Source organism: Triplophysa dalaica, chromosome 15 (genome assembly GCF_015846415.1).
Source record: "Triplophysa dalaica isolate WHDGS20190420 chromosome 15, ASM1584641v1, whole genome shotgun sequence".
Lineage (NCBI taxonomy): Eukaryota > Metazoa > Chordata > Actinopteri > Cypriniformes > Nemacheilidae > Triplophysa > Triplophysa dalaica.
Window position 1 is genome coordinate 20,358,677 of NC_079556.1, and position 22,703 is coordinate 20,381,379.

Genomic DNA, 22,703 nt, shown 5'->3' on the forward strand with positions numbered 1-22,703 from the left:
TCAGCACGCATGCACAGTTGATAGGCGTCAGCTGGTTGTTATAGTAACAGACGTCAGCAGTTTAGCCGCAGTGTGCGCAATGGAGTTAATGTTTAATAAATACACATAAAAGCGTCCACTTAACACAAACAGGTAAGTGACAAATGAAACTCACAGTTAGTTAACACACTGACTTGAACGATATGTGATATTTGTGAAATTTAAACCTTTACTTTATATCAGAGACTGGTTAGCTTAGCTGCTAAAGTCTCTTCACAACTAACGTTAGTTAACTCTCTCTCCTCTGTCAATAATATTTCTTATTTTTCTAGTCCTGCCGTTGCCCTTTAACTTAATTTGTGCTTTTTTCTCTCATTGTTAACGGTTGAGCTGCAACACAAATGTTGATTCGCGGCAGTAATGTTGAAATTGATTCACAGCTCAGATGACGTCACGAGATTGGAGATGAACACGTTGAGCTGACACACACACAGTGAGAGATGCCAGCGGTCAGATCACAGAAAGTCCAGTCTGAGTCTTCATCTGAAGAAGATGAGCTCGAGTAAGTGAGAAGAACTTCTGTCATCAGCAGTGACAGGACATCACACAATCCACACAAGCTTCATCTTGACTAAATATAAACATGTCTGTTCTGAAACAGTTGTACAGTTAGTTGTACTGTAGGTCAGTGTGGTCTGATCTTGGCAGAGTTCAGCTCGGTTCAAATAGTTTTTAGATACAATATTTATAAAATGTGTTTTTTAACACACTTAAGTGCCTAAACCATGATGTAACACATTAGTTTTTGCTGTTTGTTTCCTAAGGATTCATAATTTCCCAACACAATGCCCGACAGGTATTTATTGTACTTTTTCTAGAGGCTTCTATTGTGTCGATGCATAAATAAATCAAAGTGATCATCCAACCCTTAACATGTTATCACACGTCATCTCTGTGTGTCAAGTTGCTAAAGCATCCGTCAGCGCTTTTCTCGCAAAATGTAAATTTATTATTTCTGTCCGGTCTGCAAGTGTCGCTGTCCTCAGACACACCTAAAGACACTCGTCAACGTGTTCAGGATGGTTTAGATCACGTGTGTCGGTGTGTAAAATGTCATTGTGGTGTTGTGATAGGTCACATCCGTGTATCGGCTGGAGTGGCGTCAGCAGACGGATTCCTGTACTGCTGTTCTGTGCCGAAGCCATCGTGACCAAAGATGTGAACATCTGCTCTGTCGGAGGTACATACACACACACTTTCATCATGTGTGTTTGTGACAGAATCACTTTCAGTTCTCACTATACATTACATGTATTACCATCAGAGTTCAGATTATAATCATGTATCACGATTACCTTTACATTCAATTCTGACCAGCATCCAAATTCCTGACCAGTAATAAATCATTTATTTTGATAAATGACAGAAAGTAAAGTGTCTTGAAATTTTTATTCTCTGTAGAGGAATATAAACTGGCCTTTAAGATTGTGCGTACGGAGAGTCGTCTTGTGCGTGGAATGTTAGTCAATCATGGATTTCATGAGGTAAATACAACACAACCATATACTGCACTACACACTTCTGCCTGTAAACTTGAGTATGCAAAACAATACACACTAATGTTACAGTACAGTCAGTTTGTTGTTGTTGTTTTAAGGTGCATCCAAACAGCACTGATTTTAATCTGATGTGGACGGGCTCACACCTCAAGCCTCACCTTCTGCACAGTCTACAGGACTTCCAGAAAGTCAATCACTTTCCCAGGTGTGTGGTTGTGTGGTAGCGTGTGTGTGTCGGTGTGACTGGATTAGAAAACCTCAATAACACACTGTGTGTCATACAGCACACTTGGACACTCCACCTGACTATAAAATGATAGAATAAATATTAAAACACACAAATCATTTTCCTGTAATTTTCACAGACACACACACACACACACACACACACAATGCACTGGTGGTTTGATTTGTGCTCATTTAGTTTGGACGTCTGTCTCTATAAGAGCGCAGCAGATCAAATCATTGGTGTGTTTCTGCTGTTGTGTTATTTCAAGAGTTCATTTTTTCTCTCAGTATGTCAGATATTAAATCTTCTGCTCCACACATACGCTCAACACTCTCATCTTTCTTCAGATCGTACGAGCTGACCCGGAAAGATCGTCTCTACAAAAACATCCAGAGGATGCAGCAAACCCACGGCTTTCACAACTTTCACATCGTACCACAGACCTTCCTTCTTCCGGCCGAGTATCAAGAGTTCAGCAGTGAGTGGACAGTCCTCTCCTTCTGACCAATCAGAGGGCAGTTTGAGGGTTAATAACGTTCTGTGTGTCCTCATGTAATCATCAGGCTCCTTCAGTAAAGAAAAGGGTCCGTGGATCATCAAACCTGTGGCGTCCTCCAGGGGTCGAGGCATCTACCTGATCAGCAGTGTAAGTCCACATGAAATCATCACGCTGTTACTTGTTCTAGGTGTTTAGTTTGTGTAGCCGTGTTGCTAATGTGTGTTTGTGTGTCAGTTGAGTCAGATCCCGCTGGATGAGAATATTCTGGTGTCGCGGTACATCAGTAATCCGCTGCTGATCGACGGTGAGTCTGAAACATCATCATCAGTTCATCTGTGTGTGATCTTCAGTATGTGACACTGAACTGTGTTTGTGATTCTCCGTCAGATTTTAAGTTTGATGTGCGTCTGTACGTGCTGGTGACCTCATACGACCCGCTGATTGTTTATCTGTATGAGGAGGGTCTTGCCAGGTAACTCTCACATCATTTACATCAAATCTCTTCAGCATTCATGTAAAAAAATTGCACAAATGAAAGTGTCGGAATGAAAGATGCATTCTATCTAAAAGCGAATGCTCAACCAGACCTGCCTGAAACGCTTCGTGTAACCACACCCTCACAAATCTACATGATTTTGTGGTATGATTTAAATAAGATTGCCCAAATGTTTACGTAAGTAAGGTGGGTGTACCTGTATTGCTTTGAAACCTGATGTTCCAAAAATGGAAAGATCCGCTACATTTCCATCACACGCTTGCAGTATTCGACTAATCACTACACACTGGTAACTTTAGAGTTTCTCATGATATTACAAACCTTTTGGTCTGAATGTGTTTATATATTAGAAATCAGTTTTGTAGATGAACATTTAACTGTGCAAACATTTTCATTTCTTTCAATGAAAAACTTAAATCTAATTATAATGTTTTGTAAACTGACGACTGAATAATGAAGAATAATCAGATAAGAAATTAAATCTCAGATTGAGTCCTTGCAATAAGCTGCTTGATAGGAATTTTTTTACCATAGTAACATTTATTTTATACTTTTTTAAATAACATCATAATTTTCAACGTTACATAGTTTTGATGAATTACTATTCTGAAATGTAGAGATACTATAAACCGTGAATAAGTGAGTTTGTGATGCTAAACATTTGAACTGTGGTTTTATTTTCCCTCACGTCATGACCCTGTGAATCTTCTCTAAGTAAACACAGAAGATATTCATGTTTGCTTTTAAAGCGTCTGAATTGTTTTGCATTACTGTAGGTTTGATCCTTGACCTTGTTCTAAACTGAAGTGATGATGGTGTGTGTGAGAGTGATCTTTTAAGCATGTGAACACTAGATGGCAGCAGATGTGTTTTCAGTAGACATGGACGAGCGCATCTGCACCTCAAACAAAGATTTCCATTGTCTCATTGCTGGAAGTACACTGACCAATGTTGTTTTTTAGTTTGATCTATTTTTCAAGAACGCATTTAGCCCCAAGAAATCTGACACGAGTGAGCACGTCCTCAGCATGTAAAAACGTTGTTGTAGAAAATAAGCCACAAATAAAGCAGAGAGAGAAGCTGACGTGTGGTGTGTGAGACTGTGGGAAGTGAATGTGCAGTGCATTGTGGGTCGCTGTGGTCTGGTGTGTGTGAAACGCTTGGCTTACCTCTGTTAGGTTTGGCGCTGGAGTTGTCTTTACAGACTGGCACACAGGGTTTGTTTTCACCACGCTCTCTTATGAACTGTGGTCGCTGCATTCTCCCACTATTCCCAACCCAACTCTTATCTCGGAGATCCCAAAGACTTTAAAGGCGTTCAGGTGCTCGCTGAACGCCAGGAAATTCTTCTTTTACATGTGGTGTCCTCTCAAAGCCTCTGTGCTTTATCATCATCATTTGAAGTTATTTCTGATCATGTTTGTCTGTATGTGTCATGGCAGATTTTTCACTACACTATAGTACTAAAGACTAAACATGAAATGAAACATGTCAAAATGTACTATGGCTAGTTTTTGTATTATGTCATCTCTGTTCAGAAATCAGTCTGTCATCCTTCAGTTATGATGTGTAATCATGGCTCTGGACTCTTGTGTGTTTGAGTTTGAGGACTTTTATAAAAACTCATGAATAACTCACGTGAATTTTTGATTTGGTACAGTAGATGTTTATTCAGTTGGACACTGAACGTCCTTCATAACGTTGAGTTGATGATGGTGTATTTGTCTGGTGTGTGTTGCAGGTTTGCCACAGTGAAGTATGACCATGCCACAGCAAACATTAAGAACCAGTTCATGCATTTGACCAACTACAGCGTCAACAAGAAGAGCAGAGACTATGTTAGGTGAGTAATGGTCGTGTAATAATAGTCTGTCATTGTTTGTATGAGGGAATGTGATGTCAGACTGGGGCTAATCCATGTGTTTGCTAACGCTGTCAACATTGCAGCATTCTACTCATTTGTTGCTCCTCTTTCAGCTGCGATGACCCTGAAGTGGAGGATTATGGGAACAAATGGAGCATGAGTGCAATGCTGAGATATCTGAAACAGGAGGGCAGAGACACCACATGTGAGTAGAGATCGAGCGTTTGCTCATGAAATGATAGACGATTATGTGGAAATGCTTGATGTTCATAACTGCTCATTTACAGCGTTACAGGCCTGATAGACCATTAATAGTTCTTATGATCATCTGTGACTGCACTCATGTTGTGAAATGAGATCACGGCAAGCTCAAAGCACACTTAAAAAAGCCAAATAAAATAAATATGTATAAACATTTTCTATAGTGGCTAAAATAGATTAAAAGCACTACAGCGGTACGTTTAGAGTCGTGTATAAGTTTCAAACACAACATTCCAGCTCTTCTGAGGTCTGTTCAGTTTCTATCACAGTTATCTATTTAAGAGTACATTGTTTGTGTTTTTTCTTCACCATTGTTGAAATGAATTCTGCTGGTCATGTTTGCCAGTGCTGATGGGACAGATTGAGGAGCTGATCATTAAAGCGGTTCTGAGTGCTGAGATTCACATCGCCACAGCGTGTAAGATGTTCGTCCCTCATCGGTGGAACTGTTTCGGTAGGACACACACTTACAGATATTGTTGTGCTTTTATGTGGTGATATACAGCACACACACATGTGTGGAGTGATAGAGAACAGACACAGTGATGTTCACCTCTGTATCTTCATATCTTAAGGGTCTAGATATCAGTCTAGATTATTTTCTTTATATCATCTTTACTTTTACTCATTCTTATAGGGGACAGGTTGGTAATTTAAGGGGATATTTCAGAGCTCTAACAAAATTACTGCATGTTTTACTCACCTTCAAGGCATACTAGATGTATATGACTTTCTTGGTTCAGATGAATATAGTCGCAGTTATAATACAATTTATATTTAATTTATCCCGGCTCATCCAAGCATTAGAATGGGAGTGCATGGAGAGTCAGAGTTTGAAGCTCCAAAATGTGCATACAAAAGACCCTAAATAAATAAAATTTGACTGATGTAAAAATCTGAGGGTCATCTCAAGCCTGACTCTGGTTTGACTGAGGGCCATTTTGAAGTGGTCCTGTCTCCCACCAACGGGCTATCAAACAGTCCTGTCATAGAACAAAGAAGGGAAGATTTTATTCACGTTTGTAATTGATTGTTGTTCACATATTTCATTAATCTACACAACACAGACGCATTAGGGGATAATATAGGCATTATAGAATTTAAAACTTATTTTACATTTTAAAATGTAGGCCTACATTATGATACATTATTTAGGTGAATTTTGAGTGTAACTTGACTTTAGAAAGAAGGATTAAAATAGGAGTGTTCACAGATATTTGATGTCACCTGTCAATGTTTGGCTTTATCTGTATCTTTCTGTAGCTGTTCAATAAAAGGTTTCTTTATTGGACAAAAAAGATAAATGTCCTGATCATAAGTATCATGACAGGAATGTTAAAAATGCAATGCAAAGAAATACTTGAAGTACCATCAAAGAATGGAACATAAAGACATTTCATGTGAGTGTATGGGAAAGCCAGCAAATGTTATCTCTAATATCAGATTTTATTTTTGCAATATATATTTATATTTTATATATTTGTATATTAGTATTTTTAAAAGTCAGTTAGTCTGTTAACAGATACCAGTTGTTCACTTGTTATCAGTGAACAGGGAACGGAGGAATCAACATACTCTGAGTTAGATTTATCAGATATATTGCCCACCCAAGTTCATAAGCTGCCCCTTAAATTAGACTGTAAGAAATCAGGAGGGTTTGACAACATTTTTGGCATTTTGCATCTTATATACAGTGGTGTGAAAAAGTATTTGCCCCCTTCCTGATTTTTTGTTTTTTTGCATATTTGTCATACTTAAATTATCCAGATCATCAAAGAAATTTTAATATTACACAAAGAAAACCAGAGTAGAAACAAAATGCAGTTTTTAAATAATAGTTTTATTTATTTAGGGAAAAAACAATTCAAACATTTCTGACCTTATGTGAAAAAGTAATTGCCCCTTAAACCTAATAACCAGTTGTGCCACCCTTGTGACAACGACTGAAATAAAGCGTTGTCTTTCAAATAGATGTGGAGGAATTTTGGCCCACTCTTCTTTGCAGAATTGTTTTAATTCAGCCACATTGGAGGGTCTTCGAGCATGTACAGCCACTTTAATGTCATGCCACAGCTGTTCAATTGGATTTAAGCCCGGACTTTGACTAGGCCTCACCAAAAACTTTAATTTTTTTTTTTTGCCATTCAGAGGTGGATTTGCTGGTGTGTGTAGGATCATTGTCCTGGTGCATAACCCAGGTGCGTTATGTACAGGTCCTGATGCTGCAATCAGCCCCAGACCATCACACAACCTCCACCATGTTTGACTATTGGTGTGAGACGAGCCTTTGTGTTCTTTTTAGCCAGCATTGGTTTTCGCTGTGGAAATCACCCATGGATGCCATTTTTGCAAATTCTCTTTCTAATTGTAGAATCATGAACACTGACCTTAAGCCGTGTGTCCACCGAGGCGTTAACATCTGCGCCCGGCGTGTTTTTTCAATTGTTTTCAACAGTAACGCTGCGCTTTCAAAAACAGCCATCAGTTGATGTTTTTTTCAGCGCTAGTGCTTTGCGTTTTCCCACGATCGGCGCCGGCGTTCGACCGAGCGCCCGGAGTTGAAAAATGCACAACTTTGAGCAGAACGCTGCGCCTGCAGCGGGCGTCTTCAGCCGAGCTCCTGCCGTTTTGAGCCTTTTAAATGCGCTGGTGGACACAGCCCCTAACTGAAGCAAGAGAGGCCTGCAGTTCTTTAGATGTTGTTCTGGGATCTTTTATGTCCTCCTGGACGAGTCGTCGTTGTGCTCTTGGAGTAATTTTGGTAGGCTGGCCACTCCTGGGACAGTTTACCCCTGTTCCATACTTTCTCCATTTGTGGATAATGGCTCTCACTGTGGTTTGTTGGACTCCCAAAGCCATAAAAATGGCTTTGTAACCCTTTCTAGACTGATACATTTCAATTACTTTGTTTCTCATCTGTTCTTGAATTTCTTCAGATTGCGGCATGCTGTGTTGCTATTTTGAGATCTTTTAGCCTACTTCAGTTTTACAGACAGGTCTCCTTAAGTGATTTTTGGAAGGACCACGGGCCGAGGATTCGAACTCGGGTCGCTGGAAGTGCTGCTGCACAACATTTCGGCGCACAGTCCACTGGACCACTTGCCTTCGACGAGTGGCTGCAGATATTATGTCTGATCCTATTGCACGATTTTTAATCTGAGTCTATCTTCTAATGTTATCCCAACATCATGGAAATCATCTATGGTTATGCCATTATTAAAAGGAGAAGATGGTTGTGATGTGAATAATTATCGCCCTATTTCTAAACCACCGGTTTTGGCAAAAGTATTTGAATCTATAGTAAATCATCAAATGAAAGAATACCTGGTTAGTCAATATTTTAAATCAGGATTTAGAGTGGGCCATAGAACGATAACAGCTACTACTCTTATTACAAATGATTTAATCACTGCTCTCGACGAGAGACACAATTGTGCGACCTTGATTGTTGACCTGACAATAAAGCATTGTCAGGTCAACAATCAAGGTCGCACAATTGTGTCTTTTTTTGCACACAGCATTGTGTGTTTTTATTTTGCACACAACATTGGCAGGCATTCATATTATTTCTGTTACTCACTTGACGTTCACTGACTTTAGAAAATAACACAATGATGTTTAATTAGCATTCAATATTGTCTTTGATAAGTTGTGATGTTTGACACAGATATTCACAGCATGTGCACGTGACTTTAAAAAGACAGTTCACCCCAAAATGAAAATTCTGTCATCATTTACTTACCCTCAGGACTCCAAATCTGCATCAATTTCACAGAGAAAGATATTTGGAAAAATGTCAGTAATAAAACAAATTTCAACCTCCATTTACTGCCATAGTAGGAAAAATAAATACTATGGGAATCAATGGGGGATGAGATCTGTTTGGTTACTGACATTTAATCTTTCTTTGTGTTTAGCAGAAGAACGAAATGGGTTTGGAACAACCCGAGGGTGAATAAATGATGACAGAATTTTCACTTTAAGAAAGGCGCTGGATTGAATGAAATACAGGACTAAACGTCTTGAGTTGTGAATGTGTGAGAGTGACTGATATGTGTTGATGTTTTGTGTGTTTCTGTCATGAATTAACAGCATGCCGCCGGCATGATGCCGCTTTCATGAACATGTGTTATTTTTATTCCTGATTAGTCAGTGCTGTTTTATCACACTTCACCACATGACAAACATCACACAAACACGGTTTAAAATATAACCGCAGGCAGCCAGACACACGACTGTGTACATTTGTGTGGTCGTGTGCTACTGTTTAAAAGACACAGTCGCTTGGACAGATAGAAACAGACACATTATTGATGTGAATGACATCTACAAACATCATAGAGATACAACCGTCCTCACCATCAGCTTTCTTTGTGTTTTATAGTATTTATACATCAAAACACCACTTGTTCATGTTTGTAAAAAAACAGTTTTGCAATTAAAATGCCGTCTATCCAGCGGCACCTTCTCCATGGCTCTGCTCCGTGCCAAAGCTCAGGCAGCTGACTTGTTGCCTCGCTGCCCAATCAGGCAGTGATTTCAGCGGCAGCGTTTGAGACAGGTCTCGCTACTTGGTCAGCGGTGAAAAGGCACTTGACATAGGGCGGTTTATAACTTGAAAAGATGCTTGCAGTGACAATTAAAGGAGTAGTTCACTTTCAAAGTAAATTTTCATGTGAATGAATTCACCCCTGTTTTCATCCAAGATGTTTACGTATTTTTTTCTTTAGTCGAAAAGAAATGAAGGTTTTTGATGATAACATTCCAGGATTTGTCTCCATATAGTGAACTTTAATGGACTCCAAACGGTTGAAGCTCAAAATGACTTTTTCAGTGCAGCTTCAAAGGGCTTTAAACGATACCAGACGATGAATAAGGATCTTATCTAGCGAAAAGATCCGTTATTTTCTAAAAATAATAAAAATGTATACGTTTTATAAAGCACTGTTCTGCGATGCGCATTCATGACTTCATGTATTTACGTTGAAAACATGAACGTTCAACTTGTAAACACTGACTCGGTACTTCTGCCTACGTCAAGTGTGACCTTTTAAACGTAATAACGTATTTTGTGAAGTCATTAATGCGCATCGCAGAACAGAGCAAGGCGACCATTTGTGTTTATAAAGCATATTGAAGCATTCGAAGCTGCACTGAAACTGTCATTTTGACAGTCCACTACATGGAGAAAAATCCAAGAATGTTTTCATGAAAAATCTTTATTTCTTTTCGACTAAAGAAGCAAATACATAAACATCTTGGATGACATGGAGATGAGTACATTTTCATGAAAATGTATTTTGAAAATGAACTATTCCTTTTAAAAGCTGCTCATCCCTTTTTGAAAACACACTGTACTCCATAGGATTATAATGTTAAACAGATGCAACCATCTTAAAAGAAGTCAAATGTGAACATTATTAGGCTTTATTTGAATATTTTCTTGTATTTCATTTTTAGCAATTGTTTTATGTGCTTTTGTCATTCTAGGATTAATCTGATATCACTTTTTATGTTTAATGTATGATTTAGGTTTTAATTTTACTTTAACTGATTATACCACTGGTGCATACAGTGTATTTTTCTACCTATCAACATGAACTATCATGAAGTTTTTTACTGTACGGGTGTTCAGTGTGTCATTCAGCAGTCCGTGAGCGAGTAGAAGTCTTTCATGACAAACATTATATATTTCAGCAGTGACCTCATGGCGCTCCACCCTCAGTTATATTGTTTATGAAAAGACACCCAAAGCCTTGAGCTCTTGTGTTCTGAAGGAGACACCCAGTCACATGATGATGATGATGATGATTTGACATGTTATGAACATGTTATTGCTGCTGTGGTTTTTTTGATCTTCTCTTGTTGTTGGCTGTGAATATTTTGTGGTGATGTTAATGGGTTCTCGAAGCAGCCGGTGAGGACTGAGGTGCGGGCCGGCCCCGTGTCTGCTCCTAATTGGACTAAAATATCTTGCACATGGGCTCTTGGCTCCTCGCGTTCAGAGGGGGAGTGTGAAGGCGTGTTTCTGTGTGTTCTCAATGCTGATATATCGCTCGATCTGTGTGTTTATAGATTAACTCTTCTGTTGCTCCAAACCTAGGGAAGGATGCTCTACATGTAAGAACATTTGGGGTTATTTTCAAAACAGACAAATCCAACCGTCAATGCTGGATTGTTTTAACATTTTCTATGGTAATTTAACCCAACCCATGATTTGTGTTTATGTTATTTATTTAATGTCCACGAAAACTCGGTTTGCATCACTTCTTTTTGGACATTTCTAGAAAACAAAGCTGGGATAAGACTGTGATCGTGGTTTCATGTGTCTGGTTTGTTATAAATCAGACAGGGATGAGATTCTTTTTTAGTTAGGGGTGATTCACATTTCGCATCTTTTGCGTGCACAAGTTAAATGTAGACACGCGCCAGGCGCATACAAATAGTGTGCCGCATCCAGATGAAAACATTTCAACTTTTTAGAATGCCGTATGAGCACTGCACGAGAAAGCAGTACGGCACAACTTTTCCACCTGGTTTTAGACTCAAAATGTGAATCGCCCCTTAGGATGCTGTTGAAGAAGAAAGCTGCCTATATAGACTGCAGACAAATAAGGTTTCTTCACAGAGATCCCATAGAAGAACCATTGTTGGTTCCCCAGAGAAACATTTATGGGGAGTTTCCCGGACAAGAATGTGCTAAAGCCAAGACTAGGCCTAAGTTAAATTAGGATATTTAAGTTGTGTTAAAAATACACTATACTAAAACATTACTGTGTTGATCTTGAGACGAAATAAGCGCACTGATATATTTTAAGATATGCCAGTGCAAATTGTTTTCGCTTAAGATGCCAGGAACACTTCTGTTAGTCCGGGACTAGGCTTAGTCCTGGAAACTGGCCTGTGGTGTTTTAAATGTCTTTTCGATCTTACTCGTGTATACCAAAGGGCTGTCAAATGCTTTATTCTGCTAATGAGCGTTCTAAGGATGTTTATTATTAATCTGCAAACACACACCTATGAAGTTGTTCCAGGCCACTCGACCACATTAAAGTAACAGTGAAATATTGTTTGTTCTGATGTTTTAGTTTATTCTGTAGTCTACTGTCCACCACAATACACAGATCACACAATTTGTCTGAGAAGAATTGAATACTAATATTTATGTAGAGCATGAAAATTTCAACAATTGGGTGACGGCTTTATTAGACTGCCCTGAAGTAAAATGATACAAACGTCGTGAACATTGTGAAGACGACAACAAATGTCATGAAAGAATCAGTGGGACAGTGAAACAAAGAAACATGAAAATACCAGAAACATCCTCTTTGGCTCAATGTTTTTTACCGTGGCCAAAAGGTGTGTGCATTATTTTCTAATAATATTAATTAACATGTATTTAAATGAACATTTATACCTCCAAAGACGTAATCGCAGTAGTTTCATTCTTAGCTTGAAATGTATCTGATATAATTAAGCTGTAGGACGTTTGCAGCCTTCACATCAGGACACACCGAACATGTTTGAACATTCAGATTCACACCGGTGATGATGTGACTTTGAGGTGTTTGTCATACAGACTGTGTGTGTTATCAGCTGAAAGCAAAATCTCCTCACATGATCTCGTGTTTGACTGAAAACACATGTAAAGTTAATGGGAGTGTGTCGGTATCTCATGTCAAACATCAGGTTAAATGTATTGAGAAGCATCTGGACGTGGTTATGCATTTATTCAAATGGTGAGGTGGTCTCTGGTCTCTCACGAGCTCTTTGGTGATTGGATAACTAGAAACAGATCTTTTTTCATGGATTATTATGATATAGCACACATAACAAGAGCATCAATGCCAGAAACAGATCAATATCTAAACCCACACAATCATTCACACACAATTCACTGACAGATTTTAAACTAAAATAACGGAGAAAATAACCCATGAAGACTCAGTTTTGAATCTTTTCTCTGTGTGTACGTGGCTTGTGTTTCTTCTTCTTCCATTCCTGCTGTAATGATTGTATTTAAAATCCTAAAGCGGTGTGGAAAGTTCCTCTCGTCTAACAGTGTTTGTGTGTCTCATTTTTCAGAGCTGTATGGATTCGACGTTCTTGTGGATTCTAACCTCAGACCGTGGCTGTTGGAAGTGAATCTCTCTCCATCGTTGGCCTGGTGAGCAATATTTACACATTCATCCCATCCGTCACGTTTTCTGCTGTGAAGGAATCTTACAAGTAAAAGAATCTTACAAGCAGGAGAGCCTTTAACATTTAACACCAGGCCATGATACTAGGAGGATTAAAGCTGAAGATAATAAGGGAGAGAATGAACAACATGAAAGACTTTTTTTTCTTATATACATAAAACGCAGCCAGAAAGTGGTCATCCATAACATCAGGGTGTATATGTCTGTCTGAAGTGTGTCGTCTTGTGTTTATTGGCTGTTGTCATGAACAATGCTAAATAAAGTTGAGCTCATAATGGAGCTTTATTTTGTGTTTTCATGTTTGCAGTGACGCTCCTCTGGATCTGAAGATTAAGGCCAGCATGATCTCTGATATGTTTTCTCTTGTGGGTGAGTCATCTCATCTTCATTATCATATAAACACACGCTTCACTGTTATCTAATGTGAATGTGTCTCTAAATCACTGGATTCATGTTACTGTACAGTTGGATTTCTCTCATGTTATAATGCTGTAAAGTCTTTCATGTTTGAATACGATCTGCTTGAGATGAGATTCAACACAGTGCATGTTTCTTTCATGAAGATAGACATGAGCTTTTCTTCCCTGCATAAACTTAGCTGCTAAGTAAAGACTGCCGCTGCGTCTGAAATTCCATACTATGACAATACGTTCTGATATAAATGAAGTACCAGACTATCGACTGTTAAAACAGAACCTTCTAGATAGTATACGTGGGGGTAGTATGAATAGAAATTGGATGTACTGCATCCGCCATGTTTTATGGTCATGTGACTCGTGTGCTCTTTGACCTATGGCGTATTAACATCAACCTGTACCTTCAAGTCGGTACAAAATGTATTCACAAGAAAGTATTCATCTGTACTTTATAGGTGTTGTATGGCGCGAACACGTGTTACTTTGTGTCTTTGGTGTGTTATAAGTTGCACATTCATGTAAAATAGCAAAACTGATAGTGTCAAAAGATGCATTCTATCTAAAAGTGAATGCTCACCCAGATCTGTTTGAAACGCCTTGTGAAACTACACCCCCACAAATCTACGCCATTTCGTGGTATGATTTGACTAAGACCGGCCAAATGTTTACGCAAGTAAGGTGGTCGTACCTGTCAGTGAAATTGCTTTGGAACCTGATGTTCCAAATTTGGTAAGAGGCGTTACATTTCCGTCACACGCTTGCAGTATTCTACCAATAATTAAGCACTGGTTAACTGCCCAATCATAACACACCTCGCTTTTTAGACCGATGAGGTTTGTAAAAAATCTGCACGTTTCAGAGAGGCGGGGCAAAGAGGAGATACAGACATGCACGGTATGTGCAAAAAACACAATTTTTTAACCTTAAATCGTGTATACACATTGAAATACATCTTAAACAAACCATAATATTTGTTTCAGCTGCGTCATATGACTCCAACAGACACCCGCTGTGAAGTTTTCAAAGACTAGTCTTAGCAGTTTATGACACAGAACCTGGAGACAGGAATCAAAGCCACGACAAAATAATTAAAAAAACTTTTTTTTCTTAACCCACTGTCCAATAGTTTATTATTGTTTTAAACCAGATTGAAGGATTAGTATTTTAGAATACTAGAAACCAGACCTAATGTGATTCTTCATGGCTCAGGGGTGTTTTGATGTTGTGATTTGCTGTGTAGACAGAACAAAGTTCATCAGACATTTACAAACTACATAGACGAGTTCTCTGAAAACAGAGAAGCTGACATGTTCTTTCAGTCAATAGGACTGTTCTGGGATCAGTTGTGATGCGGGGGGGATTTTCCCTCTCGTGTTGTTGTATGTGATGGTGTTAAATGTTTGTCAACAGTCAAAGTGTTCTGAGGGAGCTGTCAATCAAACCTTCTGAAACTTCTCATCAGATTATAAACTACTATTTCACTTCAGTTTGTGCTGAATGTCTGCAGTGTTGCACATGAAATGAAACCACATATTAATCATCATCAGATTTCAGTTCTTATCTGAACGTAAGGTGTTTCTTGTTCTCAGGTTTTGTTTGTCATGATCCATCATCACGACAGTCACGTGCAGACAGATCTGGATTCGATTCAAGAGTGAGAAACTCCATCCAGAAGCCTCAGGTAATTCATGAATCAAACATGTACTCTACAATGTTCTTCATCTGCATACAAGGCATCAGATGGTGACGAGATAAAAGAGAGATCTTCAGTTTTTCATGTCTGCTACACGCTGTTGAATGGTTAAGTTACAGGATCTGACATTCATCCAAACCACATGTCTCCCCGCACTATAGCAACTTTTGTTTTTCTTTTCTGATACAAAGTGAAATAATCAATGTTTTTGTGTGTCGCTCACCGTCAGAGACCATCGTCTGTCCACCGGCCCGAGGCTCAGAGAGACAAACAGACAGGCAAACATGTGGACAGCACAGTGGGCCTGACAGCAGAGGAGGTCTTTATTCTTCTTTAGTCCTGTACTCGTGATGATGATGCTCTTGATTCTGATTGGCTGCTCAGATGCGTGATGTGTTTTGTGTGGACAGGTGAAAGTTCTGAGGAGGGTTCAGGAGGAATACGAGCGCAGGGGTGGGTTTGTTCGGATCTTCCCCACCGCAGACACCTGGGAGCTGTACAGGTGAGAGTGAACACAAGTGTTTTATCACACACACACTTTCATTTGTCAGTTAGCATTGTGATAAAGGTGCATTTTACGTTACTCATTGAGCCCATGTTAAAGAAATGTTAAGATTGTACACGTCTGGAGGTACAGTAGATAAGAAAATAGACTGTACTTATTTACAGTAATATTTGAATAATCCTGACTTTACCTTAGAGATCCTTAAAGGGATCATTTACGCAAAATGTATTTGTAAGAATGTTTATGACCAGACAGATCTTGGACCTCATTAACTACCATGGTAGGAACAATTTCTTTATCAATTTTATATTCTGTTGAACACAAAAGAAGATATTTTGAAGAAAGTGGGACAGCAAACAATTCTGGCGCACTTTTGACAACCCTTGTCATTTTTCCTTCTATGGGAGTCAATGGGATCCAAGAACTGTTGTTTACAAGCATTCCTTCAAATATCTTTCTCTGTGATCAAAGACATTTATACAGATTTGAAAAACTAGAGAGTGAGTAATTTATAATAGAATTTTCATTTTTCGGTGAACTGTCCCTTTTAAAGATCACAGGTTTGTGTTTGTAATGACTTTTCATATGTGAATATGTGTACTATTCTAAATCATACTATGAATCTTGACTTAATGGACACTAGGGAATGACCTTAGTGATGGCAGTTACTTTTGGCTGTGTCATTAACCAATCACGATGTAGCTCGAACAGAGATGGGAAATATCTAGTCTCTTGAACTTTGGCTGCTTTCTTTGGCCAAGTCCTGCCCATGAGGCCATATGACTGACAGGTAAAGCAACCGATCCCGTTTTGTTTCGTGCCACATCATGTTTAGAGGTGTGGAAATGTCCCTGGAGTAACAGGCCGGTGTACATTAACAAACGTGTCAAAAGTTAACAGCAACAAAATGAAGTTTATGCCGTGATCTTCGCATACTTTTAAGAATTAAGCGTTTAGTGGATAGTGATTTATTGCACGTCTCCCGGAAATCCTGCGAAATGATCAGATGACGAATCAGATGTCGACTGAAGTGTTTCCAGAAAAGTGTGCCTTGTGCATCAGACGTTAAGCCAACGTTCCGTGGACGTGACAGGAAATATCAGTGAACAACCATTGAAAACAACACTTGAGATGTAGGGAACAAAAGATGACATTCTGAATCTACAAGATGAATACCATCATTTACTATCACTCATGTTCAACTGTTTCTAAATCATTTGATGAGTGCTGTCATATAAACATTCTGTTTTTTTCTCGATTCTGACAGTCACAGAATAATGCTGCTTTAATGAAGGACATGCTGCCCTACTTAGTTTTAGGGATGTTTAGTTCATTGTGTCAGAAAACATTTATTTTTGTAGTTATATTTTAACATTTTTAAATAGCTTTTATTTAATATTTTTAGTTTTCCTGGTAATTTGAGTATAATTTTTAACTGTTTTGGGCTTTGTCATTTATTTATATGTTTGTTTATCTATTATAGCAATAATGCCCGCAAAGCAGTGGGTTACGGTGCATTTTATAATGACTAAGGGAGATGCTTGGCTTCGCTGCAATGCATTTGTAACCCACTGCTTCGCAGGATTTATTGCTTTTATAAAATGGTTATTCCACATGCGTAGCAAAGTTTCATAAAATAGAACAAATAGACTTATATTTAGGCTATGTAATGCGGTCAGCCGTTATAAATCAGGGTACTTTATAACGGCTTAGAACTCTGCTCAGTAAATCAGCATCAAGGAACTGACCGTTTTATAATTATATTTTTATTTACAGTTAAAGATCTTAGTGCCTCTACATGTATATCAAGTTATATTAAGTAAAATGAGTAAAATGTACAGTAATGTGACTCATTACATCAGCTGTGGATGCTTGATGTGTTTGATGTGTGTGTGTGTGTGTGTGTGTGTGTGTGTGTGTGTGAGTAGAGATGACCAAAGACAACACAACATCTGTGAATGAATATCAGATCATATAAACAGCTGTTGAAACTTTAGTTTTAGTTCAGGTGAAATGTGAAGAGCACTACGTACTTCATCAGCTGTGGTTTAGTGTGTGTAGAGAGTTCACACAAGTGTTCAGAGGACTCATGGGATTTTACACCAGTGGGTCAATAATCTGATGCTCATTATGATGATGACCAGATCTGTTCATTTATAAAAAAAATAAAGATGGAATACAAAATACTTGTTTGTAATTTTAGAATGTTTATAAAGTAATTTATACCAGATTTAAACAAGATGATCTCGATTAGATTATATCTGCTCCTTTATATATTATACCTGCTCACATCTGAAAATAACAGAACTGAACTGTAACCTCAGACTCAGTTGAGACTTGTTTAGTCATTAATCTCCCTCTCTCTCCCTCTCTCTCTCTCTCTCTCTCTCTCTCTCTCTTTCTCTCTGTTTATCTCTATGTCAGTGATTATCTGGAATACAAGACATCTATGAATGCCATGTTGGCTAAGAAACTTTTCCATGGAAGGTAAGACTTTCCATCATGCTTGGAAAGATCTTCATGTGTTTAAAGGAAACTTGATCTACTTTTTTATATTTGTCATAAAACGGCTGATATTCTCTGACTTTAAGGAGCATTCTGTATATATTTACATTTTAGCATTCAATAGATGATTTTATCCAAAGTGACTTGATAATGAAGAAAACAGCAATGTGATTCATCCTAGGAGGCCATAATATGAGAAGCAATAATTTCATCATTTGTTATGTGTAAGAGAGATAGAGTTTTTATTAAACCATGAGCGGTTGAGTGATTTTGTGCAGGTTCCAGTAGGCCGTGATGTTGAATGTGTCTTCATGTGTGCAGCGTCTGGTAAACTACAATGCTGTTGACCTCAAAAAAATATAATAACTTGTATTTTATTTCTCCTTTGTGTTGTTCTTTGTTTCTTAGATCTGGTCAAACGGCTTCGTCCTCCAAGTCAAGGTTAGTATCTTTACTTTCAACCATTGCAACAAACAGACACACAGTAAACATGAAGTTTGTCATGCAGGAGTAGAGTCGATGGTAATGTAGCTGTGGCAGCATTCTACACTCATCATGTGGTCCAATATGAAAGAAAACTCCTTACTCTGGAGGCTCGCAAGCAGAATCGTAAACCCGGACGAGCCCCCAACAGAAGAAGAGAAGAAGGTGACATGAATACTTTTGTAAACAATGTTTTTTTATTATTATAATTCTATGAACTCTTTCAATGTTCTTTTAAAAAGTTGCCAGTGCCAGCACTATTATCATATTCAAGGGTATTTCCTGGCTCAATATGAAGCGGAGGTGGTACAACGCGCCCGTAGGCCCATCTTCCCTTTAAGTGGCTTAACAAAACACTTTTATTAAAGTTCTAAATATTAAATGAAAATGACAACTAATAAGTTATTTAAAAGATAACATTTATTTACCCAAACAAAAAAGACTTCCGGCTCTCAGGTCACGCTTGCAGACACCTTTTACCGGAACAGTGGTCTGCCTGTTGGCCTCCTGTAGCTGTCTTAATGACAAAATCATGTTTAGTCGATACAATAACACAAATAAAGCTCCTTGTATAGCTCTTGTAGTGAACTCTTCAGCGCCTCACTGTACTGTGCCAATAACGAAACAGCGCCTCCATTGTGGCGTAAAGGCGTAATTCATTGCGCAGTGTTTTTTGTAAAGATACTCAACATATTTTTTCAGAGAGTCAGAGACGGCATGAAAATTGACTGAGGCGACCGCCTCCAATTTCTCAATGCAGGAAAAACCCTGTATTCACAAAGACAAACAAAACATGTTTTTTGAATGAATATGTACAAATACAATTCCTCTAAGAGAGAGACGAAGATCTGTTTTAAACAAAAGGCTCTGTTTGTCAAACACTCCAGATCAGATGAACAAATATGATCAAAACATGGATTTTGAATGAAATGGGTTTTGATTAGGCCAAACGAACTCTTTTTTTTTAACATTATTTTTATATTTACAGTGAAACTCATAAATGAAAGGAGCAATGTCAATTTTTTCGTGCAAGAATGTTGTTTTGCTGATTTTTATTTTGACTGCTGACATCATTCTACCTGTACAGAGTTAGTTTTAGTTCCTGACGCAAGTAAATGAGAAGCTGAAAAACATTAAAATTATATTTCTCAGAGAGTGACCTGAAGGATTGTGTGAGAAAAACAGACGTGCTTGATTCTTAACACACCAAGTATAAAGTAAGTACATTTCAATATGTGATGTGTGTTTCAGGTCCCAAACTTTCTTCGGCACACGTCAGTGAAAATGAGGAGGGCCTCGAGAGGAGGGCGGAGCTTAACTCATCTCATTTACATACAGCAGACGAGCTCCATTTACACAACGCTCCCCTGAAACAACACACAAAACCCAAAATCAATCTGCTACACATCCTCCAGCAGGGCTGGAGTCTCAGGTCAGTGTGCACTCACACAATTCTCTTTTTGTTTTATCACATCCTTACAGGTAGACATTAGGTAGACATAATCCCACTCATTCACCTTGACCTCTGTGTAGATGGGCTCGCTCTGATTGGCCGTCTAATGGCTGGAGTCAGAATGTCTTTTCTTTGTTTAACATTTGACTGGAGTGCTGGAAACACTTGAGACATTTTCCCTCCCCATCACGTTATACAAGGGCTCTGAAAAAAATCTCTTTGGCCCATTGATGAATATTACACACTCGTATCCAAAGCGCAATAAAGATCCCAGAATCCCCAGCGCTCGCTCGCTCGCCGCCTGACGGGATGAAGTGTAATTCGAGTATGGAATTATAATGACATGTCTGAGTTTGTAGAAATTCCTGTGTGCCTGCCAGTGTGAGGACGGGCCGAGAGCGAGAACTCTTACTGTACATCAGATGCCTGTTTAAACCTTTCCTTTCATTGTAGCTTGGTTGTTTATCTTCTCTCGAGAATGTGAATAGTTGATGGTTATTGAAGGAGTGAGGAGGCGTTTTTTTACTTCACATGACGTATTCAGAACTGCTGTAAATATTCTCACTGGTCATGAAACTGTGTTTTATATCAAATATATGTGCATACTGCTTATTGTAAAGTATATAGATGAAAACAGTGCAGCTCGGCCACAGTGTCATGTGTGTCTTGTGTGTGTGTGTGTGTGTGTCGCAGTAAAGTGCAGGCGCGGATGGTGTTTTCCTGTTATCTGCAGCGTGTTCAGCTGCGTCTGCTGACCGAGAGTACACAACACAGAAGCTCAGCGTGGACTCAGAAAGATCACGATCAGATGGTATACACATACACACACACGTCTTTCTGCATGTCAGGTGTGTCTGTCAGGGGCTGATGAGAAGGGTGTGTGTGTCCTTGTTTTTTGTGGGGACCTAAACCTGAATGCACATAAACTCATGAGGACTTGTGTCAAAAAAAGCTTATGAATTGTACAGAACAATATTTTTTGAAAATCTAAAAATGCACTTTTCTATGATCTTTTGGTTAAGGGGTAGGGCATAATATATATTTTTTTCAGTATAAAGTTCAGTACACCTATGGACTGTCCCCAAAAGGATAATATACCCAGACGTGTGTGTGTGTGTGTTTAGGAGCTGGTTGTGCGTTTTCTGAAGAGGGCCAGCAGTAATCTACCGCAGGACGTGTGTATGATGGAGAACGGTCATCATCTGTCACTGCCGGACCGCCAGCGTCTCCTCTCACATCAGCTGGGAAACTTCATCCAGCTCTATAACCAGGTCTGTGTTTCACCTCAACACACTGACTGCTGAACTTTATATTTGAGTCTTTAGTTTAACAGGTTTTAATGATAATAGCAGTGTAAGATCTAATGTACGAGCTTTGGGAGATGATTATAGAAATGAATGTAGGATGTTCAAAATGAAATGCCATCCTCAACAAATAAATACATTTATAGAGAGGAATGATTTGTGAATGTATGAGTATTAATAGCAGTTGATTTAGATGATGATAATGTGACAGAGAAACGTGTTGCGTTTGTTTTAAATGAACTTTTCTTCATGATCATTAGGAAACCATGGAAATGGTGAGAAGTTTGGAAAAGATTCCAGATGAAGATCACTGCATCAATTCCAGTGTTTTACAGGAGTTTATTCTGGAGGCGAGGTCTTTATCACATTAATCCATCTTAATTTGCATTTTGGAAACTCACTGAGCGCGTTTACGTGCACAGTCTTACGCCCATTAAGCTTAATAAACTGACATATGTAAGGTGATGTGAACACATAAAATCAATTTAAGAAAATAAAGAAAATAAATAATTTAAAATAAAGAAAAAACCAATCGGCGAAGGTAGTTTTTTGCCCATTTCTCCGATTTTGCGCTGCATGTAAACACCTTTACCAGTTTTCTCTCGGTTTTGTTTATTTGTCTGAAAGCACAGTAGTAAAAGTAAAATAACTTACAAAAGTCTGCTCTCGAATAACACAGTTGATGTAGAAACGTCAAAATGAAAATCTATTGTTGCATATGCAGGTATTGCGGACATAAGAAGAGCTTCGGACCGGTTTCCCGCTGCATTTTTAATTACTAAACAGACTATCGACGATGATGTCACTGCACGTGAGAAACCTGGCAAGTCTCAAACGTCCACGTAAACGCGGTTTTCCGCGTAGCTGGTTTATTACAAGGCATGTAAACACGTGAAAACAGGTTTCTTTTCAAGCTGAATTTTGATAGATATCCGTTTATTTTGTGCATGTAAACGCACTCACTGTTCTTTACTTCTTTTTTATCAGTAGTTCATTAGTAGTTATAGTTGTTTAGTACTAGTTTATACTAGTTATACTAGTTAAGAGGTCCGGTCTTCTAACAATTGACTATTTGTTTGTTTATGACAATTTTGACTAACTAAATTTTAATTAGTATATTTATAAGGTTTATAAAATAATGCCTGTTTGTTTGTTTGTTGCACTAACATTTCAGTGAATTCCTTTTTTTCACTTTAGCTTTATACTCAAATATAATTTGCTCATTTGATTGTAAATTATAAATAAGTTATTGTGAT

The 22,703-nt window shown here is 38.5% G+C and overlaps 1 protein-coding gene across 1 annotated transcript in view; it reads left to right on the forward strand.

Moving 5' to 3' along the window:
* The first annotated feature begins 26 nt into the window (after positions 1–26).
* ttll5 (tubulin tyrosine ligase-like family, member 5) overlaps positions 27–22,703 on the forward strand; it is a 47,766-nt gene continuing 25,089 nt past the window's right edge. Inside the window, 24 exon segments of the mRNA XM_056767731.1 lie at positions 27–132; positions 420–541; positions 1,113–1,219; positions 1,441–1,523; positions 1,637–1,743; positions 2,115–2,245; positions 2,331–2,413; positions 2,501–2,570; positions 2,654–2,738; positions 4,504–4,605; positions 4,740–4,831; positions 5,234–5,341; positions 12,973–13,054; positions 13,396–13,457; positions 15,094–15,185; positions 15,427–15,516; positions 15,608–15,699; positions 18,127–18,189; positions 18,616–18,648; positions 18,716–18,855; positions 19,942–20,122; positions 20,837–20,954; positions 21,268–21,414; positions 21,708–21,802. Of these exon segments, the coding sequence (XP_056623709.1) occupies positions 480–541; positions 1,113–1,219; positions 1,441–1,523; positions 1,637–1,743; positions 2,115–2,245; positions 2,331–2,413; positions 2,501–2,570; positions 2,654–2,738; positions 4,504–4,605; positions 4,740–4,831; positions 5,234–5,341; positions 12,973–13,054; positions 13,396–13,457; positions 15,094–15,185; positions 15,427–15,516; positions 15,608–15,699; positions 18,127–18,189; positions 18,616–18,648; positions 18,716–18,855; positions 19,942–20,122; positions 20,837–20,954; positions 21,268–21,414; positions 21,708–21,802 (2,225 nt within the window). The 5' untranslated portion in view covers positions 27–132; positions 420–479.